The 24150-nt window shown below is 36.9% G+C and overlaps 1 protein-coding gene across 2 annotated transcripts in view; it reads left to right on the top strand.

The window, feature by feature from the left end:
* The window catches only part of GRK4 (G protein-coupled receptor kinase 4), a 118292-nt gene extending 95409 nt beyond the window's left edge, over positions 1-22883 (top strand). The window contains exons 10-17 of one of the 2 annotated variants that reach the window (XM_032781020.2): positions 5621-5658; positions 7753-7842; positions 9824-10032; positions 11022-11159; positions 11897-12034; positions 13525-13653; positions 15378-20185; positions 21176-22883. In XM_032781020.2, the coding sequence (XP_032636911.1) occupies positions 5621-5658; positions 7753-7842; positions 9824-10032; positions 11022-11159; positions 11897-12034; positions 13525-13653; positions 15378-15431 (796 nt within the window). In that variant the 3' untranslated portion in view covers positions 15432-20185; positions 21176-22883. The remainder of the gene's footprint in view (positions 1-5620; positions 5659-7752; positions 7843-9823; positions 10033-11021; positions 11160-11896; positions 12035-13524; positions 13654-15377; positions 20186-21175) is intronic. The other variant, XM_032781021.2, reaches the window with a different exon arrangement.
* Positions 22884-24150: the final 1267 nt, after the last annotated feature.

Genomic DNA, 24150 nt, shown 5'->3' with positions numbered 1-24150 from the left:
GAACTAAGTGTGTGTTAGAGACATAAGTCTCACAAAGCTGTCTGAAATTCAACAACTATCTCATTCTTGTGCAGTACCTCCAGAATATCACTCCAAATAACCCAGGATAAAGTTACATCCCGGTCAGAAACCAAAACTATTCTGTTATTGCTTTCTGCATTTCTTCATACATAAGGGGACCAATGAGCAGAGATAAGTACACATCCATATATTGGATAATTTGCGCATGTTCAGGAAAAAGACCTATGTTTAGTCCTAATACATATACCATCTATGCAACACAATGTAAGACTTTTGTAAAACAGTCCCTGCCCAATATGTATATGGTCAACAGAGTAGGCATTTGGAAATAAGGTCTGAGATTTAAGTGATACCTGAGGAATAAAAATAGAAAATATCTGGATGATATTATGGCTGCTATGTGGACTCTGTCAAATCTGTCTCTCCCTCTTCAATATAAAATGGTCAGTTTCATCTAAAGGAGAAAGATGTTTTTTGTTTTGATATACTGTACCTGTCAGGGAAGAACCTACCACTAAAAAATGTTAATTGATTAGTGTTTTCAAATGGTTTTCTTTATAGAATCAGGAATATAGTAATTGTAATATCTGATTATAGAAATCATGTAGAAAAACAATCAGTTTACACAGTTATGTTCAGAACGTAAGTCACTTGCATTTTGTGGTGATTAAAATCCTGTGTTAATTCTTGAGCTTTCTGATTTCTTAATAGGAATGTATGTGGAAATGGTGAAGCCTAAAACTTAAGGCAGTCAGTTTGAAGAAATTTATACAGATAGTTTGACTTCCTCCACATAGGATTTGGTGGACGAATCCATAATCCTCCTAATGCAACTTGGTTTGGTTTTCAGTTGAGTCCAGTTTGTTTTTTACAAATTTGTTTTCTTCTCTAACTGCAGTAATTTACATGCTCTATCTCTCTACACTTCCCTACAGCACAGAAGGTTCTCTATTGCTATTAGCTTTTAATGCTTTTTGAATAATATCTGAGAGTTGATCTGTTGGATTATCATTATGTTGATGTAACTCCAACATTTTCGTTAGGCCAAGTTCAGAGGGAAAGTTTGAATGGTGACACAACTTTCTTACATATTTGGACTTAAAATCTTCTGCTTACATTGATTATTATACACAAAGACATCAGTAGTCCAATTTCATAAAATCTATTTCTTACTTAATGCTTTTTTCTGCCTTAAAGATCCCACAACTCTTTACAAACCATGATCCTGACCCTGAAAGAAATTGAGTACCCTCAACTGCCATGGATTTAATTGGTAGTTCAGGATGCTCAACACCTTGTAGAAATGAACCATTAATTCATAAATATTTTACTTCACTCATTTGTCATCTAGCATTGTGCTGACCATTTGAGAGAGCTTAAATCTTCTTGTGTATTGCCACTCTCTACAAGTGAGTAATTCCTGAAATGAATCAAATTAAAATCAGTAGCATTGCCTTGTTTAGGAATACATACATAAATTGAAAAAAATCATCCTCTTTTTACATAGTGGACTGTGTCCACTTTATTGAAATAATCTATCACAAGAATTTCCCAGTGGTGGCTTATACTTGATTGGGACAGGAGGAATGTTCATCAATAGATTTATTAAACAGTGTGCACCTCCTTTAGCTACTTGGAAAGCAATGTGGAGGCCATTAACTATTAACTTCAGCTCCATTCTTAACACACAGTAAAACTGCAACATTTTTCACTTTCAAAACCTTTCAAGAACTGATCCTGAAAACTGGAACAGGATCAAGACTGTAATCTCTTACAGGGATTGTCATTTTGTTCTGTGTTCCTACAGTGCCTAGTACAATGGGGCCTGATCCATGACTGGGACTCCTAGGCACTCCAATAATACGAATAATAGTAATGTATGTAATAGTCCAGACTGGTTTTATTGCTCTTTATCTAGTATAATTATCTCAGGCCTAACTTTCCAGAGCACGTGGACTCTTGTTGCGTCTGTTCACTTTAAATGGAGTTCAGTGAGGGTGCTCAACACTCTTAAAATAGAGTTCCTCAGTGCAGATGGGCCCATAGTGTGCAATGAAAACTGAACTTATCTTAACACATTTTACTTAAACAGAATTGCTCTCAGATCCATACAGCAACTTGCAATGCCAAAATTTCATTGTTGTTTGTCCAGAGTCAATGTCTACACACCTCTAGGAATGATTTTAACTTCAGTTGCTATTGCAGTTCTTTTAGGAGGAGCCAAAAACATTGTGGTGGTCTGTTAGTTTCTTAATCTCTAAAGTAGCAGGATTAACTTGAACCAATATAACTTTCTTTATTAGGACACCTTGCTCATCACCAATGACAGAGTGAATTTTTTTGACTGAAAGTCATGTTTTTTTGTGGGTTTTTTTTTTGTTTGTTTTGGCAAAAAAAAAATGCAGATTTGCTAACACTGAAACACAGCAAATTTGTGTTGATTTAATCCAATTGTTTTCATTTCAACATTTCCAAGTGAACACTTCAGTTTCTTTTATTCAATTTCCAAATAACTTTACATTTTAAAATAAAATACGTTAAATGGTCAAAATTGAAATGTTTTGTTCGGCCTGGATCTTATGGAAGAGCATCTGTCTGTCATGCTCATAGAAGAAGAAGGAAACATGGCAGTATGTGACCAACCTGTTGATAGCTGGTCCCTGCACTTGATAATCTAGTGTCCAGCCTTGCTGGCTAGCAGCTCCTGCAGTTGGCCAGAGTCTTCCAGGGGTTACAAAAACTGGGACAGAACACTGTTTTGAAAAACATACATGCACAGGCCCTGAAAACAAGGACACTCCTGGTTTTCCAGGACATGGGATCACTCTGTACATGTATTACAGCAAAGGAGGGACTGAAAACTGCTTTTAGTGATGCATATATCCTTATCATGTGTCTCATGCTAGTTTTGTCTGTTCTTTGCATATCACTAAATCACTGAAATGTGCCCTCATTAAGCATGAATATTAACAATATTCTGTACTTACAGCACCTTTCATCTAGGGATTTTAATACACTTCTCAAACATTAAGGTGCAGCTGGGTTTCTGTGTAGTCTTATGATGGTTTGGGTTTTTATATGTGTGCTTCCATGTAGAACATGATGGCCACAGAACCAGCCCTTGTCTAATTTCTAATATTTATTTTTTTTTAAATCCAATTTTAGTACTATGCCTTTTTCAATCTTTTCACATTTCCCTGGCTTCAGAAAAAAGTCCAGTCGTGATGCCTCCATTCCCAATATTAAAGTTGCCTATTGGGGCCCTGATCCTGTATTGTGGTCCATTCAAGTACAATGTTACATACTTAGGAATCACAATGCAGGACTGGGGTCTGAGTTTCCAGCAAGGATGGCGACTGTTGCCACTGCAGAAAGAAAAAGCTGCTGCCTCAAATAACAGCAGCCTAAGAAGAAAAAGCACTATCAGGCCAAGGGACCATTGACAGTTCCAAAGTCCAATATGTTGCAAACCACCAGGCCTGGAAACTAATCTTAGGCACCATTTAACTGCTGGATTGTAACTCCAGTAGTTCTTGAACTAATGACTATCAAAATCAGGCCAGATATTAATTACTGTCCCCATTAAGCAACATTGCTATTAAGTATGGTTAGGTTTTAATCAGTTCCCTGGGAGTTGTCCCAATTAGGGAGAGAGTATTGTGTTTAGAATTTACATGCCATAGTTTACCCAAACAGATCTGAATTCTTAAAGTAGATTTGATTTTTCAGCTTAAAGTTTATGCAGTCTTTTAAAATATTCTTATTTCCTCTGTGTGAAACAGATCACTACCTTCCAAATCACTACCTTCTGACCACCATTATTTTTGTAGTCTCTTAAATCCCTGGTTTTCAACCCTTTTTTCATTTGCGGACCCCTAAAAATATTCCGAATTGAGGACCCCTTTGGAAATTCAACCAGTGGTGCACAGGCCCCTACCACAGAAGTCTTAGACTTAAAACTGACTGAACCAAATGTAATTATAAATGTTGCATGTGCTAGGCATGGCATTTGACACAGTGTGAGAAAAGGCACTAAACTGTGGGCTTCTATGGTAAGGACCACACTTCTGGGTTTTGACAGGGGATACTCTCATACTTTTGATTGATCAGAAAAATGGAATATCTTTTCTGGAATTTGAAACTTTATTTTCACCGTTACCTTTCACAGATGCCTTAGACATCGTCTGTGGAACCCCAGGTGTCCACGGACCATAGGCTGAAAACTATGGTTTTAAATCACATAGTTTTAATCCTTTGCCATGTGTTTGTTTTGAATCTTCATTTGCTTGGAGAAAAATATTGCACTGAATACACTGTTTTGTTGATCTCCTAAATAGTATATTTGAAAATGTAGAAAACACCAATTTTCAGAATGGAGAGGGGTAACTAGTGGTGTTCCCCAAAGGTCAGTTCTAGGACTAATCCTATTCAACTTATTCATAAATGATTTGGAGAAAGGGGTAAACAGTGAGGTGGCAAAATTTGCAGACGATACTAAACTACTCAAGATAGTTAAGACCAGACTGTAAAGAACTTCAAAAAGATCTCACAAAACTAAGTGATTGGGCAACAAAATGACAAATGAAATGTAATGTAGATAAATGTGTAAAGTAATGCACACTGGAAAAAATAACCCCAACTATACATACAATATGATGGGGGCTAATTTAGCTACAACTAATCAGGAAAGAGATGTTGGAGTCATCGTTGATAGTTCTCTGAAGACAGCCACTCAGTGTGCAACGGCAGTCAGAAAAACAAACAGGATGTTAGGAATCATTAAAAATGGGATAAAGAATAAGACGGAGAATATCTTATTGCCCTTATATAAATCCATGGTACTCCCAGATCTTGAATACTGTGTATAGATGTGATCTCCTCAACTCAAGAAAGATACACTGGCATTAGAAAAGGTTCAGAGAAGGGCAACTAAAATGATTAGGGGTTTGGAATGGGTCCCATATGAGGAGAGATTAAAGAGGCTAGGACTTTTCAGCTTGGAAAAGAGGAGACTAAGGGGGGATATGATAGAGGTATATAAAATCATGAGTGGTGTGGAGAAAGTGAATAAGGTTATGTACTTGTTCCCATAATATAAGAACTAGGGGCCACCAAATGAAATTAATGGGCAGCAGGTTTAAAACAAATAAAAGGAAGTAGTTCTTCACACAGCACACAGTCAACCTGTGGAACTCCTTTCCTGAGGAGGTTGTAAAGGCTAGAACTATAACAGAGTTTAAAAGAGAACTACATAAATTCCTAAAATCTTTGTGTATGGGTTTAGATTTCTCCCCATCCCCCGAAGTCAACATTTTCCAGGAAAATTTTGTTTTGGATTCATCAGTCTTCTGCAGGGAGGGAAGGGGGTCAGTTTGACAATTTCTACTGTAAAACTTCTTAATCTATAGTTCATCAGGTGGTTGTTTAAATATGTATTATAAATGATAAAATTGCAAAACTTGAGGTTCTTATGGTCTCTTCACACTTAAGTCACACTTTTCTAAGAAAAGCAATTTTGTGGTTTCTGCAAAACCCACATTTGATAGTGGCTATAATTTTCCCGTTTAGATAACTGGCTTTTGTTTTGTTTACTTTGTAGAGACTTGAAGCCTGAGAATATTCTCCTTGATGATTGTGGTAAATAAACATAAATTTCTCGGCACGTACACTAAAAATGTATACATGTATTCTGAATACAGTGCAAAGATATTTAAGGTGGCTTAGCAATTTTGCTACAATACTAGAAACATAATTAATAAAATATTAGCATGCAAGTGTGCTTATATGAGTGGAAAAAAGATTGGCTGTTCTTACTTTTGGTAAAGCAATAGAACACACTGCAATTTCATTCCTTGATTCTTTCAGACTGCTTTTAGCACTGGATCTAATGTGGCTGTTTGAGGTCTTCACTGGGTTGACTGGAAGACAATTTTACCTGAATTCTGCAAACAAGAATTCATACAGGCATGCACAGTAGTACAGAATTCCCCCAAGAGTAAAAGACTTAGTCTGAGACAATTACAAAATGGGGCATCATCATTTATATAAAATCTATTTTTATCACTGTCTTCCCATTTACAGGATTTTTTTGTGAAAAGTCTAGTTTGTGGCTAGGATCTTCCACTCGTGTGCTAATTTATATTTGATATTCTTCATTTTTATCAATTGCTTCTAAATGCTCTATTCAAAATTATGTAATATTCATACTGCAGTTATGCTTAGAGACCCCACTGAGATTGCCCTACTATTCTGGGCACTGTACAAACATGTATGAAGATACTGCCCCTGTCCTAAAAGCTATCAAAATGTGTTTTTTTTTAATCTTGTTACTAAAACTGGTTGGAAATTTTCCATTTAAATGATTTTTCCAATGGAAAATACAGTTTCTGCTGAAGTGATTTTTTTTTTTTTTGCGTAGGAAAAGTTAGATTTTTGCCTGATTATTTTTTTCTTCCCCACAGTATAAAAATCAATTAGTTTGTTGAGAATAGATCCATCCCAAATCAACATATTTTGGTTTGTTGAACTGAATCAAAATATTTAATTTTGAATCAGTTTAACATTAAATTGCAACTGCCTGTGGTGACACAGTATCTCATAAAAGTTGTTGTTTGGGTAATTTGTGTTGCTCCCATTTTTCTCTGTGGAATGGGGTCCCTGGGTGGACACTCTCCCCTGATGCACTGTGGTCTTCCCTCTCACCAAGCAACATGGTGCCTTATGGGAGTTAAATTAGTGTATCATAGTAGACGTAATCTGATTAGGGAGCGTGGCACATGCAGAGGAATGAGGGCACGACATATCTGAATTACAACTCCTTGAGGCATTGCAGAACCATTGGCTGATGAGGTTTAATGTTGAACTGACTTGAAAATATTTAATTTAATTTTACACTTTCAAACATTTTTTATTTGGAATTTGTTCTCTGAAACATTTTGATTTAGTATGTGAAACAAACGTTGAAATATCAGAATTTCCTGTGGGATGGATATTCTGCTTTCCACTCTGTTGTACTTATTACAGTGTCTTCGAGAGGAAACTAATAATTTTGCATAATCTTTTTCAAGTAAAGAATTAAATGGAGCAAGCTCCAATGTTCTACTAAGAAGTCAAGAAGCTTATTACAGTATAATAAAGACTTAAATATGATGCTATATTGCCATTCCTGTGGCTGCTGAATAAACATAGGAGTTGAAATAGAAACTCACAAAGTCTATTCAGCCCACAGTCATGTTTTCATGTGAAGTATTCTGTACCATGCTTAGCCACAAAGTTCTTGTGTGAACTTGAGCATATCAGTTCTGTGCCTCATTTTTTCCAATTTGTAAAATGGAAGGATAAGACCACACAAAGGTATTTTTTGATTAAATTGATTAAAGAGCTTATGGCTATGTCTCTCAGGGGTGTGGAATTTACTTCAGGATAACTAAGTCTGTCAAGGGTGTGAAAAATCCATACCCCTCAGAGATGTTGCCATATTAACCTAACCCCCCTTATAGACCAGCGCTAGGTAGACTGAAGAATTCTTCGGTTGAACTAAATACCACATCTCAGGGAGATACACTACCTATGCCCATGGGAGAAGCCCTTCTGTTGGTGTGGGTAATGTCTTAAGCCTAATAAGTGATTTGGTGGGATGGAGGGTGAAGGATACTATGGAAATCCCATATATTTGAAAATGCTAATACTTCATTCCTGTTGAATTTGTGTAATTAATTTTAATGTAAACAGGACACATCAGGATTTCAGATCTTGGATTAGCTGTGCAGATCCCAGAAGGAGAAACAGTCCGAGGGCGAGTTGGAACAGTTGGATATATGGGTATGTAAAATGCCTGTAGCTAGCTAAACCCCAGACTGATGATATTATATACAATTAGATTTTACCAACCTAGTAACAAGTGTGAACTACTAACATACTAACCAATCTTACCATGCAGTCACAGACACCCCTTGGGCATTCCAGTTTATCTTGCCACTGAGGCAAGCTGGACTATGTGATAGATGGTCATTTTATACCAAAAATCACAATTTTCAGGTTACTGCCAGTCCCAAAGGACTAGTCACTTACCTCAGGCCAGTAGTCTTTGGGCTGAGATCTGAGTACAACGCCTGTAGTTAATCCTGTAATAAACTAACGAAAGATTTATTAACTAAGAAAATAACTGAGTTGTTTTTTTAACAAGGTTAAAAAACATGTACACAAATTAGTCAGTCTTAGGGTTAAAAAGGTACTATAAGCTTCTGTAATGAGCAGCTCTATATGTCCTTTGGGCTGGCCCATGCTAGGCAGCATGGGGATCTCTTGCTTATGTTTAGGAATATTTGTCCCTGAGAGTCCAGATACCATAAAAAATCCAGTTTCTTCTTGTCAGGGATTTTTATCCTTCCCTCTGCCCCCTGCCCCAAATCCAAGCTGGTAGGATAAGTGCTCCTGCACATAACCTCTTCAAGGTGGGTGCGGAGAACAATCAACAAAGTCTTTGTTCTGCAGTGGCCCATTTGGATTTAGTAATCAGCGGTGGCTCCAGGCACCAGTGCTCCAAGTGTGTGCCTGGGGCGGCAAGCCATGGGGGTGCCCTGCTGGTCCCTGCGGGAGGGTGGCAGTCAGCTTGCCTGCGGGAGGTCTGCGGATTTGGCAGCAATTCGGCAGAAGGTACGCTGAAGCCGTGGGACCGGCAGACCTCCCGCGGGCAAGCCGATGAATCCGCAGGACCGGGGAGCTCCGCAGGCATGCTGCCGAAGGCTGCCTGACTGCTGTGCTTGGGGTGGCAAAAAAGCTAGAGCTACCGCTGTCAGTAGTCCTTCCAGTTGGCCAGCAAATAACAGCTCTTGGGGTAAATTAATATTTCAGACATGGCAATGCTTGTCTCCTAACGTTTTTATAAAAGCAGCAGAGAATCCTGTGGCACCTTATAGACTAACAGATGTTTTGGAGCATGAGCTTTCGTGGGTATTCGTGGGTATTTCGTGCATGCATCTGACAAAGTGGGTATTCACCCACGAAAGCTCATGCTCCAAAATGTCTGTTAGTCTATAAGGTGCCACAGGATTCTCTGCTGCTTTTACAGATCCAGACTAACATGGCTACCCCTCTGATACTTGACAACATTTTTATAGTTACAGAGAAAATGTTTAAACATTACCTTATAAGACGGGATACAGATTTAAGTAGGATTAATACATGCAGCATCCCACAAGCATTCCATAAAGTCTAAACACATTGTTATAACTCTAATATTTATTTTGATAATGCTAACAAACAAGTAAGCAAGAATGGTTTCCAGCGATACATTTTAAAGTATTCAATGAGGCCTACAGACCTTGGCATGAGTTGGCACCTCGACTGCCAGCTTCATAAGGTCATGTTTGATAAAATTACAAAATTAAATTTTAGATATAGCCATCTCAGAAAGTTAATTATTCTGGGTAAAATTTTCAAGAGCACCTAAATCTCATTGACATTGTTTGACTCTAAGCTCCTAAGTGCACAAGTCACTTTTGAAAATGTGGCTTGGACTCCTAAGTCACTTAGGTGCTTAGCTTGTGAAAATTTTACCTTCATTTTAAAAATGGCTTAAGGATCATATTAATATAGAAAAGAAGCAATTAAGGACCTACAGTTCGCTGAGAAAAAGTGCTCTTAATATGGGAATGAAGACTTTCTGTAACTCTGGACATCCACTATTGTTGTACAGTCTGTTTTTGGAGAGTGCAATGTTAGCTTAGTGGATTTGTTTTACTGATCAAATAATGGAAAAAAACTAAAACACATAAATCTTTCTATTTTTTATTTTTGGTAGCTCCAGAAATCCTCAACAATGAAAACTATACATTCAGCCCTGACTGGTGGGGTCTTGGTTGCCTAATTTATGAAATGATTCAGGGACAATCACCATTCAGGAAGTGTAAGGAAAAGGTCAAACTGAATGAGATAGACCGAAGAGTGAAGGAAGACCAGGAAGTGTACTCGGACAAATTCTCAGAGGAGGCAAAATCCATCTGCAGGATGGTGGGTGAAGAGATGTAGAGGTTTGGAAATTAAATTTCTAACACTCTTTAAAGAGCTGAAATTTTAAATTTTAGTGTCTTTATTTTGTTGGAAATTTTTCATAATTCAGGTGACATGGCTTAGGTGACCTGCATAGGTTGTTTTCTTGTGATTCAACTATTGATATGATAGAAGTCCATAAACAGTTCCATGCTGTTGTTGTCAGACTTAGGAACTGAGGACTTCTCTCTTCATCATGTCTGTTGCATTGTATCTTACAAAAGGGTGTACTTTATAGATGTCGTAGTCCATATCCTCAAGCTAAACCGCAGTTTGAATGTAGCATAACCCAGGGCAGAATTAAGCCATCTCAACAGAAGAAACCTGCGATTTAATATGGGGAAGATGTGGTAGAAAAGCAGCATATCAGTTCTCTTGTGTAAAGAAAAAGACCATGTAATAGGACAGCTTGATTTTTTTTTTTTTAACCTTTATTGACTGAAGTAAAAGCCAGTTAAATTTGGTAGATAACATGCATTTACATCGTTGAAGAGTTTTTTAGAAAAATATGTATAATATATGTTTGTTATGGTTGATTTACAAAAATATCTTGTCTAGAGTTACTAAGATACCGAAACAATTTTAGATCTGCATTTGAGGAAAGGAAGATATGTGGCAAAGCATATATGATCACCAAGTATATAAACATAGAGATAACTTAGCAGCTCATTAAACTATGGGTAGAACCTATAATAATTAAAAAGCAGAATGTTTGTAATTTAAACTGGTCTAACGAAAATACTTTAATGCTCTTAAGCCACATACTTCAGATTTCCAGTTCTTTAAAAGATAACATTTTGGTACAGCATTCAGATGCAGATTTCAGTAAGCAAAGGAGCCAAAAAAAACCACCTATATATATTTTTATATTGAAAAATACTGTAAAGATAATTTTAAAAAGGGCATGTATAAAAGACTAATTCAGTGATATATTTACTATTTCTGTGCAGTTACTTGCCAAAGATCCAAAGGAACGATTGGGGTGCACCGGAGATGGAGCTGCTGCTGTAAAGCAGCATCCCATTTTCAAGAATATTAACTTCAAGAGACTGGAAGCAAACATGTTAGAACCTCCATTTTTACCAGATGTAAGTAGATGAGACAGATGTGTCTAGTACTTAAATAGACACAATATACTTCTATGCTAATTAAATCAATTTGCACTGGAAAATAGGAAGGGTGCAGAAGCTAGTTATTATCTGCAAAAGGGGTTGAATAGGGAGATTGACCTGAATTTTGTGCAGAGACTTAGGAGAGCCCTGTCTCCAGATAGTCCTAACAAAACTATTTAAATGGGCAACACAATGCAAATGTAATTCAGTGTTGTCTAATGATGATATTCAGCTGTTTATATGGCACTCCCTTTTGTAAAGGGTTTTGAGACCCATGTCCAAGTACAGCTCCAACGGGCTGTGAAGGTGGTTCCCCAGGTCTTTAAATCACTACTTCCCCTGCCATAACAAATGAAGGCTGGGAACTGAGAAAGTTCCTGGGGAGTCAGTGGGCAGAGCAGGAGTCAACTGCCACAGCCTCAGGAGGTAAGAGGGAGCAGGCTGTTATAGTACTTCCTTTCTCTGTCAGGGCTCCCCCTGGGTCCTAGTGTCCATTAATTTTGCTGCTCTTGTCATTTCATGACCCCCTACCGGTCTCACACCACTTGTTAAGCAGTACTAGTTTAGCGAGTGTAGTAGTATCCTTTTGCTGTTCAGGTAAATAAATAGTGAATAGGCAACAACGTGAACCTAAGATATATTTTTTTTAATTGCCCAATTGTCACTGAACATAAAAATTCTCTCAAAGAAGCAATCATTGTTTCGTATTGCAGCCACGTGCAGTGTATTGTAAGGATGTCTTGGATATAGAGCAATTCTCCACAGTAAAAGGAGTGAACCTGGATACTACAGATGATGACTTCTATTCCAAATTTGTTACAGGTTGCGTTTCAATCCCTTGGCAAAATGAGGTACTGTACTTTGAACAAGTTCTGTTTGTGTTAGTTTAACAATAATGAACATTAAAAAATACAAAACTGTTTAACTTCCTTAACCAGGCTTTATGATTAAACTTCTTTTTTACTTCAGGCATTTGCTCCAGTGTGTTCCCAACTAACAGCCCCATTGACGATTTGATAGGAGCCCAAGGACCACACTTAACTTGCATAAATTGAACAGATGGAAGCTGCACCACCCTGTGCTTTAGTGAATGCTGCCCAGAAAACAATACATCCGCTACAATGAGCACACTTCTTGTTTTTATCCTGTCTCTGAAAGATTTCTAATATACCTCTACCTTGATATAACGCTGTCCTTGGGAGCCAAAAATCTTACCACGTTATAGGTGAAACCGTGTTATACTGAACTTGCTTTGATCCACTGGAGTGTGCAGCCCTGCCACCCCAGAGCACTGCTTTACCACGTTATATCCAAACTTGTGTTATATCAGGTGGCGCTATATCGAGGTAGCGGTGTATTATCATTCAAAGCAGTGGGACCTGAAGGAGTGCAATTCAAAGTACAAAAAAGTAAATTTACTCAACGTTAGCTGTTATTACAGGAGTCTCAAATAGATCATACCTGTGTATTCATGTTGAGAGCAGCCAGGAGCCACAGTACAGAACTCTGTGGACTCTCCTTGCTCTAGGTTTTCAGAACAAGCAGTTATTACTTTAGTCAAACATTACTAGATATTGCTTCCTAAATAAGTATTCCAAACTGACTAATGAATGAATTCAGTTAGGACTATGTATAGAGTTAATTCCCCCTACCAATGTGGCTGGCACACTGGATTGATTGTAATTAATGAGATTGCATATCCAGCTTCACCTACTACAGGTTAGGCTGCCCTGAAACAGAAGATGGGAGAAAGAGAGATCCCTGTTTATGTATCTGGCATGGATTAAATCCAGTTCAAGAAGTTGTGCATGTTGCAGTTTGGGAAATGGAAATTCAGCAGCAGAGAGAGAGAGAGAGAGAGAGAGAGAGAGAGAGAGTGTGTGTGTGTGTGTGTTGGGGTGGGGGATGTGGGGCATGCTTATATGAGTGCTTTTATGTTATGGTTCAAGCAAGAATTATAGAAAGCTGGTCTTAGTTTCTTCACATAAGGGCCCAGATTTATGGCTATGCTGCGTCTGCTTTTTTGCCTGATCGTTGTCACAAAGCAGCCATAAATCTAGTGGACCTGCCTGTGCAATAGAGAGGGTGTGGCTAGAGAAGCAGCTGTGCCCTGCTAGTCCTTGTCAGCTGTGTTCCCTTTCGGGGACTGAGACTAGCTAATTGTAAAATAAAAAACCTTTTAGGTTGCCCAAAGGTGGTTAAAGCTGTTTTGTGTCATCTTCTATGTGGCCCTGGTTCAGCAAAGAATCCAGTTATGCATCTTGCATGAACTGGAATAATGTCTAAGGGTCTTTATATGACTGAGTTTTTCATTTGTATCTCTTCTTTTCTTTCCACGTAGATGATTGAAACAGAATGCTTTCAAGAGCTCATGAATGAAACTGATGTTACTTTGTCACCAGACCTAGATATGAGTAAAAATACTCCTAGACCAAAGAGAGGCTTCTTTCACAGACTCCTCATGAAAGGGGTAAGTACTGCCTATGGCTTTTTGTTTTTTCTTATACAATACAAATATATAATACCTTTTTGCCTTTGCTTTTTAAATTAATTTAAAATGTTTATCAAATGACAGTCTCTCACTATTTATGAAAAAGTCTTATAATGTAAAGAAATAATCAAAACTGTAGACTGGACTAAATGTAGATGTCTGATATCACTGAATGGACGGTGACTCTGAAGAAGAAATGTTAGGAGACAAACATCAGGATATTTTAGGGGCGTGTGTATATTTTGAGATAAGTTGTTTGGGAGATGGTGTAGATATACATGGGTTCCCTAATGAGCAAGTTGACTCCACTTCTAAGACCTGATGTTTAATAAATATCTTAAAATTGAGCAATCTTTTGGAATCGCACCCCAAAATGTTTACCATAAAAGACACGAGAAACATAGGTTTTTTTAATATAGTCTACTTGCATATATATTTGACCAAAATAGGCTGTTGACTAGTGTGTTCCACATGCAGACCAGCATATACGTTTTGTTTGCTCTGCACATACAAATTCAGAGTGAAATTATTTTGGGAAGGATGAGTTCATCCCAGTAAAGAACCATAGAAATAATGTTGGCTTTCAACAGAGATTTAGTTATTTTAAATTGCTAGGAACAAATCATGAAGCATCCACATTATAGCTGTGCATTATAATAGCACATTAAACATTTTTGTCATTGATTGGGCATTTGAATGTTGATGTGAACTGACCTTTTGGTTACAATAAAAAAGACTCTTTAAACAAGGAAAAACAGACACAATTGTTAGAAAATATATTTGATCTATACCGATAAGAAAATTTCCAGTTTGTTTTTAACATAGGAATTATGTGTTACCAGCCTATACATTATTTAGGAATCTAGTCTTCTTTGGATGCCTATAAATGATTCCCATTTAAGTTATTGACAGCTCGAGATCTATACTGAGAGAACACTAGACATCTGCATTATTTTGATTTGAAACTGTTTATATTGAATGTGGACATTCAATTATTCATATGAGAAATATAAAATAAGAAATATTTTAATCCCTACACTGTCTGAGTATCAGAAAATTCACTAAGGCCTTGAAACATAGAACCAAAATATGTAGGTTAATTTATACAATAATATGACATTTTGTTACTGATTCATCCAGTACAGGTATCTCTGGCTGATGTACAGGAGGCTACATAACAAAATATTGTTTTCAGCTTTTGCAGGCACTGTGCTATCCCAGCTGGTGAATGAAAAATAATTTGCAAATGTACCAATAGTTCCTAGGCTAGCATGGCAGCAGTCAAAATGTTGGTCTTTTGACCACAGTTATGCTTTGCACTTGTATTGCTGATTATAATTTTTTTTTGCTTAACGTGTCCTCAAAAACTGGGCTTTGTATTGATGAAGAATTTTGCAAATATTTTATGGGTTGAGGTCCTTCAATTGGCTATGAAATACTGTTTATAAATCTTGTCTTCTGTTACTGACTTCACAAGGAAAGAATTAAAATAAGGTTAGATGAAGTGAAAATGGTTTGAGGTGGCTGCTGCTTCCTTTTGATATCCACAAAACTACTTATTTAGTAGAAAAATTATATGAACTCTATAAAAGAATATGTATGGACTCTAGTTAAAAAAACAAACCAAAAAACAAGCCAACCACAAAAAACCAGCTGTGCTACTTATTTAACTAAATGGAGCCATTTTGTCTTGTCTTTCTCAGGTCTGTTTTAAATCTGGTTATATTGATGATGAAGAGGAGTTCTCAAGACTCTAAATCAGAGAATTGTAGCCAAAAAATAAAAGGATGAGTGAACTCTGAATGTTTTTATGTATGTAAAATGTATTATAAATGTAAGAAATTATGTATGGGCTTACAGATATTGTATATTTGTACTTTTTGTTTTAAGTGGTAAGATGTATATTTTCACTAAATCTTTATTGTACAAAAGCCATGAGTGCCACTTAAGTGTAAGCATGTATGTGTGATATATTATGTATTTTAGTATGAAGCTGGAAATACTTAAGGGTTTTCAAGTACAGAAACTTACGCTGTCTGTGATATGGATGTTACTTGGCTTTGGGAATTATGTTGTTGTTGTTCCTAGCAACTCTGCTGAAAGGCACTACGTTTCTTATTCCTCAGAATATTATTTAGGTTTGTTCTCAACAGTAGACTTGTGATACTGATTAGTATTAATATTTCTGGTGTTAATAGCACTTAATTTCTGTTTGCTGTCAGACTGCACTCTAATGTAGTTCCCAAGTCATTTAAAATGAAACTGCTAGGAAAAGAAGGAATGAGTTCAGTGCACTGTGACCAGTTTCTGTAAAATACTTTTTACAAGTTTGGATTTAAAGACTAGTTGTTCTTGGTTTGTATATTTGTGTGTAATATGTAATGCCTTATTTTTGAAACAAACTTAATTTCTCCAAATGTTGATATCAGGAGACAATAATAGATTTCTGACTAGGTATATATATTTTCCCCCATTTATCAGAAAGATAAATGGTTTCTCTGTATCTTTTTAGAATAATTGCCTTTCTATTCATATCTTTGTCAGGAGTGAACACAACAGGAATTCCAGATTTTTTAGAAGTAGTAATTTATGCTTTTAGTCCATAGCTTTCCTCTTCCCCACTCTAGCTATAACTTATTTGAGTGAGGCCTTTGTCTACACTGGAATCAGAACCTTACCAGCTATACAACTTGACTACGTTTTGAATGTTTCACGGTTATTGCTAACAGGATTTCCTTAGGCACTGTGGACAGAACTTTTTCCCCTGAGATTGTTAGCCAACTCCATGCTATAGGCTTTCACTTATAGCAAGGATGGGTAAGTTGGAATCTCGAAAAGTGATCTGATCTGATCTACCACACAATACCTCCTTGCTTACTGCTATTGTAGATTCTTACATTTTGGTTACAATATTGACTGTGATCATGACTACTGAGTAAAAATAAAACTAATAATTAAGAATCTTTCTGTATGAACTCTTAAACACATTAAAAAAAAGAATAATTCCCTTAGACTCAAGCCCCACTGATATTCTTTCTTAAAGGTGGAACTGGTACTGCTGCCTGTAGAAATGATTGCTCAAGACTTCCCATTATAAGACCCAGGTTTTTGTTCCTTATAATTCTGCCAAATTTTAACCTTCTTGGCTGAAGCTATCCATCCCAGATGTCTGCCTGGTACTTTCTACCTACCTACTAAAATTGTTCAGATGTTTCTATTATATTAAGGTCCAAACAACACATTTTGCCAATGTTAATAAATAATCTTATAACTATTTCATTGAGAGGCTGTAGTGCTTCCACACGTTGGATCAGGAACTTGAAATTTGGGCAGGAGAGTTTACCCCAGAGTCAGGGGTGTGCCTTTGCCATCCCCAGAAGAACCTCTCCAAATTTGACCAAGTGATAAGCCTTTGAAGTTTGTACATGCTCAGAGACTTGCTTGACAGCTAAATTTTCTGAAGATTCCACTGCATTGAGGATGCTCCATTCCCCTCACAGCTCGTGTGTGACAATTGCAGTGCATTTATGCCATCTGCACAGAGCAACTGAGCATGCTTCAACCCAAGGCTCAGAACAGGACTTTTCCTGCAAATGCTGCTCCTGGCTGTGGGGAGTAGTAGTGACCCATGGGCACATGAACTGAGACCGGGGAGACTCTCCTGTGCTCTCAATATTCCAATTACTGGCACGTAGGTAGTATGGAGAAGGAGGAAATGGCCGCATTGGAATGCACAGAAGTGGGAAATGGGGGCAAGAAAGAATGTGAGGGGGTTGCAGGAACCAGAGTCTTGGCAAAGCAGAGGAGGAGTGGGAGAGGAGCCAGGGGATGGGAGGTTGGATAGACTCAGATGGAGAATGAGCATGAGCTGGGATGGTGCACATAAAGGCAGAGAGAGACAGAGAGGCTAGAGGTACAGGAGTAAGGGCATAACCACTGGAGAATTTGGGACATTTACCAGATAGAGAACAGTGATATTGCGTCTCTAATTTGATTAATATAAATTTTACGTTACAACTTCTGGTGTTTAGTGTAGTGATACAAAGGTAACAGTAATAACAGTGGACATATGGAGTAACATATGGACTTAATAGCAGCTTAGAGCAATTTGAGCAAGAATACCATGGCCCCAGCCTTAGTGGTTTTAAATGATGAGACCACAGGTATCAACTTAAACAGATTAAAGAAAATAGTATATTTATATTTGCCATGCATGTCAAGGATATTCTCTTCTTTTTTTTATATAGACAATACCTTAATTAGGAAATCAACTACTATAACACCCTTATTCTATCTAATCTAAACAGAAAGTTCTATTTCCACAACTCAGAACAGCAGCTAAGGAAATGAGTGCTAAAAATGTTAAGAGAACTGAAAGATTTGCAGAAAGTACAACAGTGACTTCTTATAAATAATCCACAATAAATAGCAAGTGATATCAACCCTTCTCAGTAATCAGAGTTCTTAGTCATTTCTCACCTAAGTATGGAAAACAATGCAAGATGCATGCAAGGCTTCCATTGACTTCAGTGGGATCTGTGCTCATGCGCCCCTGCAGAATTTGGACCTTGTGGTGTAACTAAAAAAGCATCTGTATGAACAAAGTTTCAAAATTAGGGCAATTGTAACCTAAACCATATTTCTGTTCTCTCAGTTCCACCAGTTAAGAAAAAAAAGATTGCAGTTCCTTACTTGGACTGACAATTCATGACCCCAGTTGGCTGGGAGGATGCCCTGTCCAGTCTTGGGCCTCCCTCAGACAGAGGCTATGTTTACAAGCAACCTTGCAAAAAAAAAAATTGACTGTCCTATCCTGTTCTAGTTTTTAACATCTCAATCAGATGAATGTTACTGCTACTTCCTATTGCACTCCCACCCATTGATGTGCTCATTCTTAATTCTTCATATGGACCAACACATACATACTGTAAATTTGCTCAAAAAAGGAAATATTGTTCAGATATGGGCAAACAAGGAAAATTTAGTTTTTAATCACAAGTGTTTAAACCTTTGTTTGCCACCTGTCGAAATTTTAGGCCATTGGTAAAGGAGCATTCTTTACAAGCAACAGCATATTGTTTTTATAAATGGGGGTTTTATCTAAAGTCTAATGTATTGACCAAGGGTCTAGCTGTAAAGATTCCTGGGTTTTATTCCTAGCTATGTCAGCATCTGACCATTAGCAAATCACTAATGTGTATGAACATCTCTAAAATGTGCATGCTATCTACTGTAAAGGAGTGTTGAGGTCAACATTGTAATGCTTGTGAGATCTGTGGATGGAAGATGCTATATCTCATTTTATCTGAAGTGAGAAGTAGCATCTTTTTTTCCTTACCCCAAAGCCTGCTGTGTCTTGTCAGATAAATTGTCAAATTTTCATAGCTTTCCAAATGAACACCTCTTCCACTTGTGGAAGCAGTAAATTAAATTTATCTGAACATTCATTAAATTTGTTTAACTTGTGCGTTATTGAACTCTTATTGTTTGCAAAGTACATTTTAAAATATGTATTTATAGGGCCAAATTCACTAGTGCATTCTGGCTACTTTATGCCATTCAAGCAATACAAAGCAGCTGAAAATATGGTGTAACTGACCACTTAAATTGGGTTTGCAGCTGCTTTGCATCACCAGAGTGGCATACAACTGCACGATCGTACTAATGAATTTCGCCTACAGTGAAGGCTGCATTTTTTGCCATGAGGGAGTCATAGATTTTTAACATTATCCATGATTTCTGAGACTTTGGGTTGTGGATAGGTGAATATAACAATGAACAGTTGAATCAATTTTACTAAGAACTTTGAGTCATCAAATTTAAAACTTAATCTGCAAAAGGAGGTAGAGACAGATGGAAATCCAGTACTATAGGGGGATCTGTACAGTGCTGCTATCTCTGCTGCCTTTGCGAAGACAAGCAAATTGTGCCATAAAGGCAGCATTTAGAGTCTCTTGCCTGCCCATCTTCTCATGCTACTTTCTGCCCATTAAGGGACTGATCTTGTACTATTTAAGTCAGTAGAAGTTTTATTGATGACATCAGTCAGAGAAGGGTTGGGGCTGTAGTGGGCAAGCAAAGGAAAATGGTTCTAGTTTTCCTTTTATGTCCTGTTTCTATAAACACTTATGCTAAGCTTCATTACTCCGAGTTTCCCCTTTGGGACTGCTCAAAGTAGTAAAGTTAAACATATGCATAAGTGTTGTCAAGATTAGGGCTTAAGTCACATTTCAGTGAGTTTAAATTGATATTTTTTGACAAAATACGTGAATTTGTCTTTTTGCCTCTTATTCAGTGAGTAGTCTGACTTTTGTGCCATTTACCATGGCAGAGCACTAGCCTCAGCACTTTGTATAAGGAATCATAAACTAAACTGACACCATTGCAAACATCTATGATAGGAAAAGTAACTAAGACATAAAACGTGACCAAATACTAGTGAACAGATATTGCCTAATGTGATTCCATTCATGAATTAGAAAGCCACCAACCATAAGTATAAATGTAACCCGTTTACATATGGTTGTCATAAACAGATAGCTAAGGGTTAATGTTTCTTTTACCTGTAAAGGGTTAACAAAGGGAACCAAACACCTGACAAGAGGACCAATCAGGAAACCGGATTTTTCAAAGCTTAAGGGAGGGAATTTGTGGGTGTTTCTTGGTCTTGGGTCTTTGTCTGTTCTGTGCTCTCTCAGCTATGAGAGGATCTATTTCCAGTCCTTCTAATCTTCTGTTTCCCAGTTGTAAGTACAAGGTAGCAAAAGTGTAGTCTTTTAAATTGTTTTGCTGTATTTGCATCTGTGTATCTGGCTGGTGGAGTCTTTATGTGTATTTGGCTATAAGTACTTTAAATTGTATTGGTTTTGGATAAGGCTGTTTATCCCTTTTCTATTGTTTATTCATTTTCTATAAGTTGAAAACCCTGTATCTTACCATCTAGATTACAGAGAACTGTTATTCTATTCTTTCTTCTTTTTTTTTATTAAAAGTTTTGCTTTTTAAGACCTGTTGATTTTTTTTTTCTAGTTGACCCACCAGGAAATTGGTGGGAGAAAGGAAAGACAGGGGGGAGGGGAAAAACTGCTCTCTGTGTTTAACTCTCCTAGTGTCCCAGGGCGGGAAGAAGCTAAGGGGGAAGAGAGATAGAATCTTTTCTGTTTCCTTGTCTTTGGGGTTGTCTGTTTGTGGAAGAGAGGAGACATGCTTCTTGGTATTGTGATGTAAAGAGGTTGCATCAGTAACTCTCAGGTTAGCCCAGAGAGGAAATTCTGGGTGGGAGAGGGGGGGGGGGAATGGTTTATTTCCCTTTGTGGTAAGACTCAGAGCCTCTGAGTCTTGGGGTCCCCCAGGGAAGGTTTTGGGGAGACCAGAGGGAGCCAAACCCCTGGAATTTTTGGCTGGTGGCAGCGATATCAGATCTAAGCTGGTAATTCAGCTTAGAGGGTTCATGCTAGCTTCTCAGTTTATGAACGCTAAGGTTCAAATATGAGTGGGAAAGCTATGATAATGGTACATTGATATTATCATCTTCCTCTGTTATCGTGAGTTAGTAATATTGATTAATGTTCTCATTGAATCGCTTGTTTTAACACTTCTTGGAGGTAAATTTTGAAAAGCACTGAAGGCAGAATACTCATGGTGTAGTAAATTACAATTTTTTGCTGTGAACTTTGCCTTGATTCATAGCTCATGCAGTATGTAGAACTTCATGACAAATAAAGGAGGGAAAGACTGAAGAGTTCTGTTTGTTTATATGAACATGTCCTGTTAGCTTTTACCGTGCAGTTGTACAAAAGCCAAAGCAAATTCCAATCTTACACTGTTGTAGATTAGGAGTAATTCCATTGTAGTCAATGAGTGAGTTACTTCCATGTAAAGCTGGTATACTCACAAGGTTATAATAATGGCAAGCTATGGATCTAAAATATTGGACCTGATTATGCTCTTATATTGTGTAATTGATTTCACCAGAGTTACACCAGTGTGAGAGCATAATCAGTCCCCTTTGTCTTTGTGTTTTCTAGTGTTTGTCCCTGTATGTCCTTAATTTCTTAATGTCCATACATAAATATACATATTTAGCTTGTATTTTCAAAGCATTGAAATAATGTGCTAGTAACTCAAAAGTTTTCATTATCCTATCCTGTGACCAACAAAATGGAGTCTTTATGTCTCAGACTGTTTTTGTTTCTATAAAGAGTTCTTCTGCTTCTTTGTTGTTGATATAGCACTATATGTCTGTGTTCACAATACCTATACAGAAGTCTCCATTTAAAAAGTCAGCACTTAAAATTACTGCACTACAGTATATGAAAAAATTGTGGTATCTCAGGTAACATAATGTACTAGCTATTGGCGAATGCTGCGTATTTTCCTCAAGTTAGTTATAAGCTTTACTTATGCAGCCCTATTCCCATATATGAAAGAGAATTACTTTAGTTCAGTGGAAAACTTGACTACTTTGAGAAACCAGGCATAGACTTTCCAGAAAATAATACATACTGATGGTGATTCTTAAAGGGTGAAACTAATTAAACTTTGCCAATTGGTTCCAGTGTGGTATTTGTTGTGACTGTATTATAAATGCTGAATCCAACTTTGCACAGTGTAGAGAAATTTCTCATTGTGTCAATAATGAAATAAAAAAGTACTGTTCACACAATTCTAGAAACATGTCAACAGAGACATTAGATCTTTGTTTCAGTTCTGGAACATGAACTTAATATTAAATGAGCAACTATATGAAGAGCTGTATTTGTTTGTTTCCAGAAAAACTCGAATAACTTTCTTTCTTTTGTTACACAGTTGACATATCAGTAAAACAGCTTGTTCTAATACATTAATAGAAGCAGCATTAAACTGAATTCTGGTTCTGTCTGACTTGAATGATCTGGATGCTTTCTGATGGTAATGTTATCATCTCTTATGAATGTCTGCACAATGTCCATATTTATTGTATTGTCCACATGGAGAAATTTACTAAGTTTTTTGAGCACGTGTAGGTACCTCTCCTTTCTTCTCTGTATAATGATGTCAATGTATCAGAATTATTGTTCAAAGTATAACCATTTTCATTGCTAAATGTGAGCAACATAAGTTATAAAAGTGTCTTCCAACCACTAAAGTGTTCTTGTATCAGCAGCTTTACGTTCTATCAAGCATTTTTTATTACTGAAATAAAAGCAAAACACTGCCACATAAATAGATCATATGTCCTGCAGTCTCGTCTATGTAATGAGTCTTCCATGGGAAGCAGGGTGGATAAAATAATTTTTAAATCAATGTTTATTTAAATCATTAGATTTAATTTTTATTTACATATTGGTAAATATAATTGGATTTTTATTTACATATTGGTAGTTCTTTAGCAATTTAAGATATCAAATTGGGAAGAAAGTGAGTGTTGTGTACTTGTTTGGTTTCCAATTGTTAGTAGAATTTCAGATTTTACATAGACTTTTTTCTGGAGGAAATTTCACACTTAAAATGCTCATTTATACTTTTTTTTTTAAAAAAAAAAAAAAGACAAGCCCTGGTCTTCATGAACAGCTTTACTGTGATAATAGTACATACTCAAACACAAAACGGATCAGCAAATAGCCATTGCTATATTTACAACCAATATCACCTTCCAATATATTGAACTTCCACAATTCAAGAAAGCTAAAATTCTTCAAACTGGCTTTGCTGCTTCAGCAGGGTTTATAGTTTGAAGTCAGTGGGATACATCTTGCTCCCAAATTACGTATGTGCTCTTGAAAATATGGGCATAGAAGCCTAATTTAGAACATTTTGGCCAATGTATAAACATGTTAATCATCTTGTTAATGGATTGAAATTGTAAATAATGTTTTTGTTAAAAATTATGCAGTGTTGGTCTGAAGTGATAAATTTTTATGTCACGGTGGCTGTGGCTAAACTGCAAATTAAGGTGTGATTATAGTGCAAGTAGGCATACTTGTATCTTTAATCTAGGTAGTGGGGATAACAATAGTATTGAAAACATGGTGATACATACTTCAGTGTCAGCTAGCCACCCCAGTACAAGCTTGGCAGTGACCCTGTGTATGAACTTGGGCTGCTAGCCTGTTCAGAAAAATCTGTGCCATCGCATCTTCACTATGCTAGCTAGATCAAAGCTAACATGACTACCTGTGCTACAATCATACCTTAATTTGTGGTGTAGACATACTCTTTGAGAAACTGTTTTCACCATGAAAATACAACTTTACCACCTGATGGTGCAAACACTTCTTTATATGCTTAACTTAATTATGCTTAAGTCAATGAGAATATTCATGTGAGTGAAGTTACATACCTGCTTAAGTGTTACTTTTCGTTATTTTTTTATTTTTGTCTATAGCAGTCTTGTACATTTCAAATTTATTTACCAACAGAACATTTTCCCCCTGCTCCTGCATTTATAATTTAGTACATTATACATTTTAACCTAAATTTCACGTTTAGTATTAC

Source organism: Chelonoidis abingdonii, chromosome 5 (assembly GCF_003597395.2).
Source record: "Chelonoidis abingdonii isolate Lonesome George chromosome 5, CheloAbing_2.0, whole genome shotgun sequence".
Taxonomy (NCBI): domain Eukaryota; kingdom Metazoa; phylum Chordata; order Testudines; family Testudinidae; genus Chelonoidis; species Chelonoidis abingdonii.
This window is presented reverse-complemented; position numbering and strand designations above follow the sequence as displayed.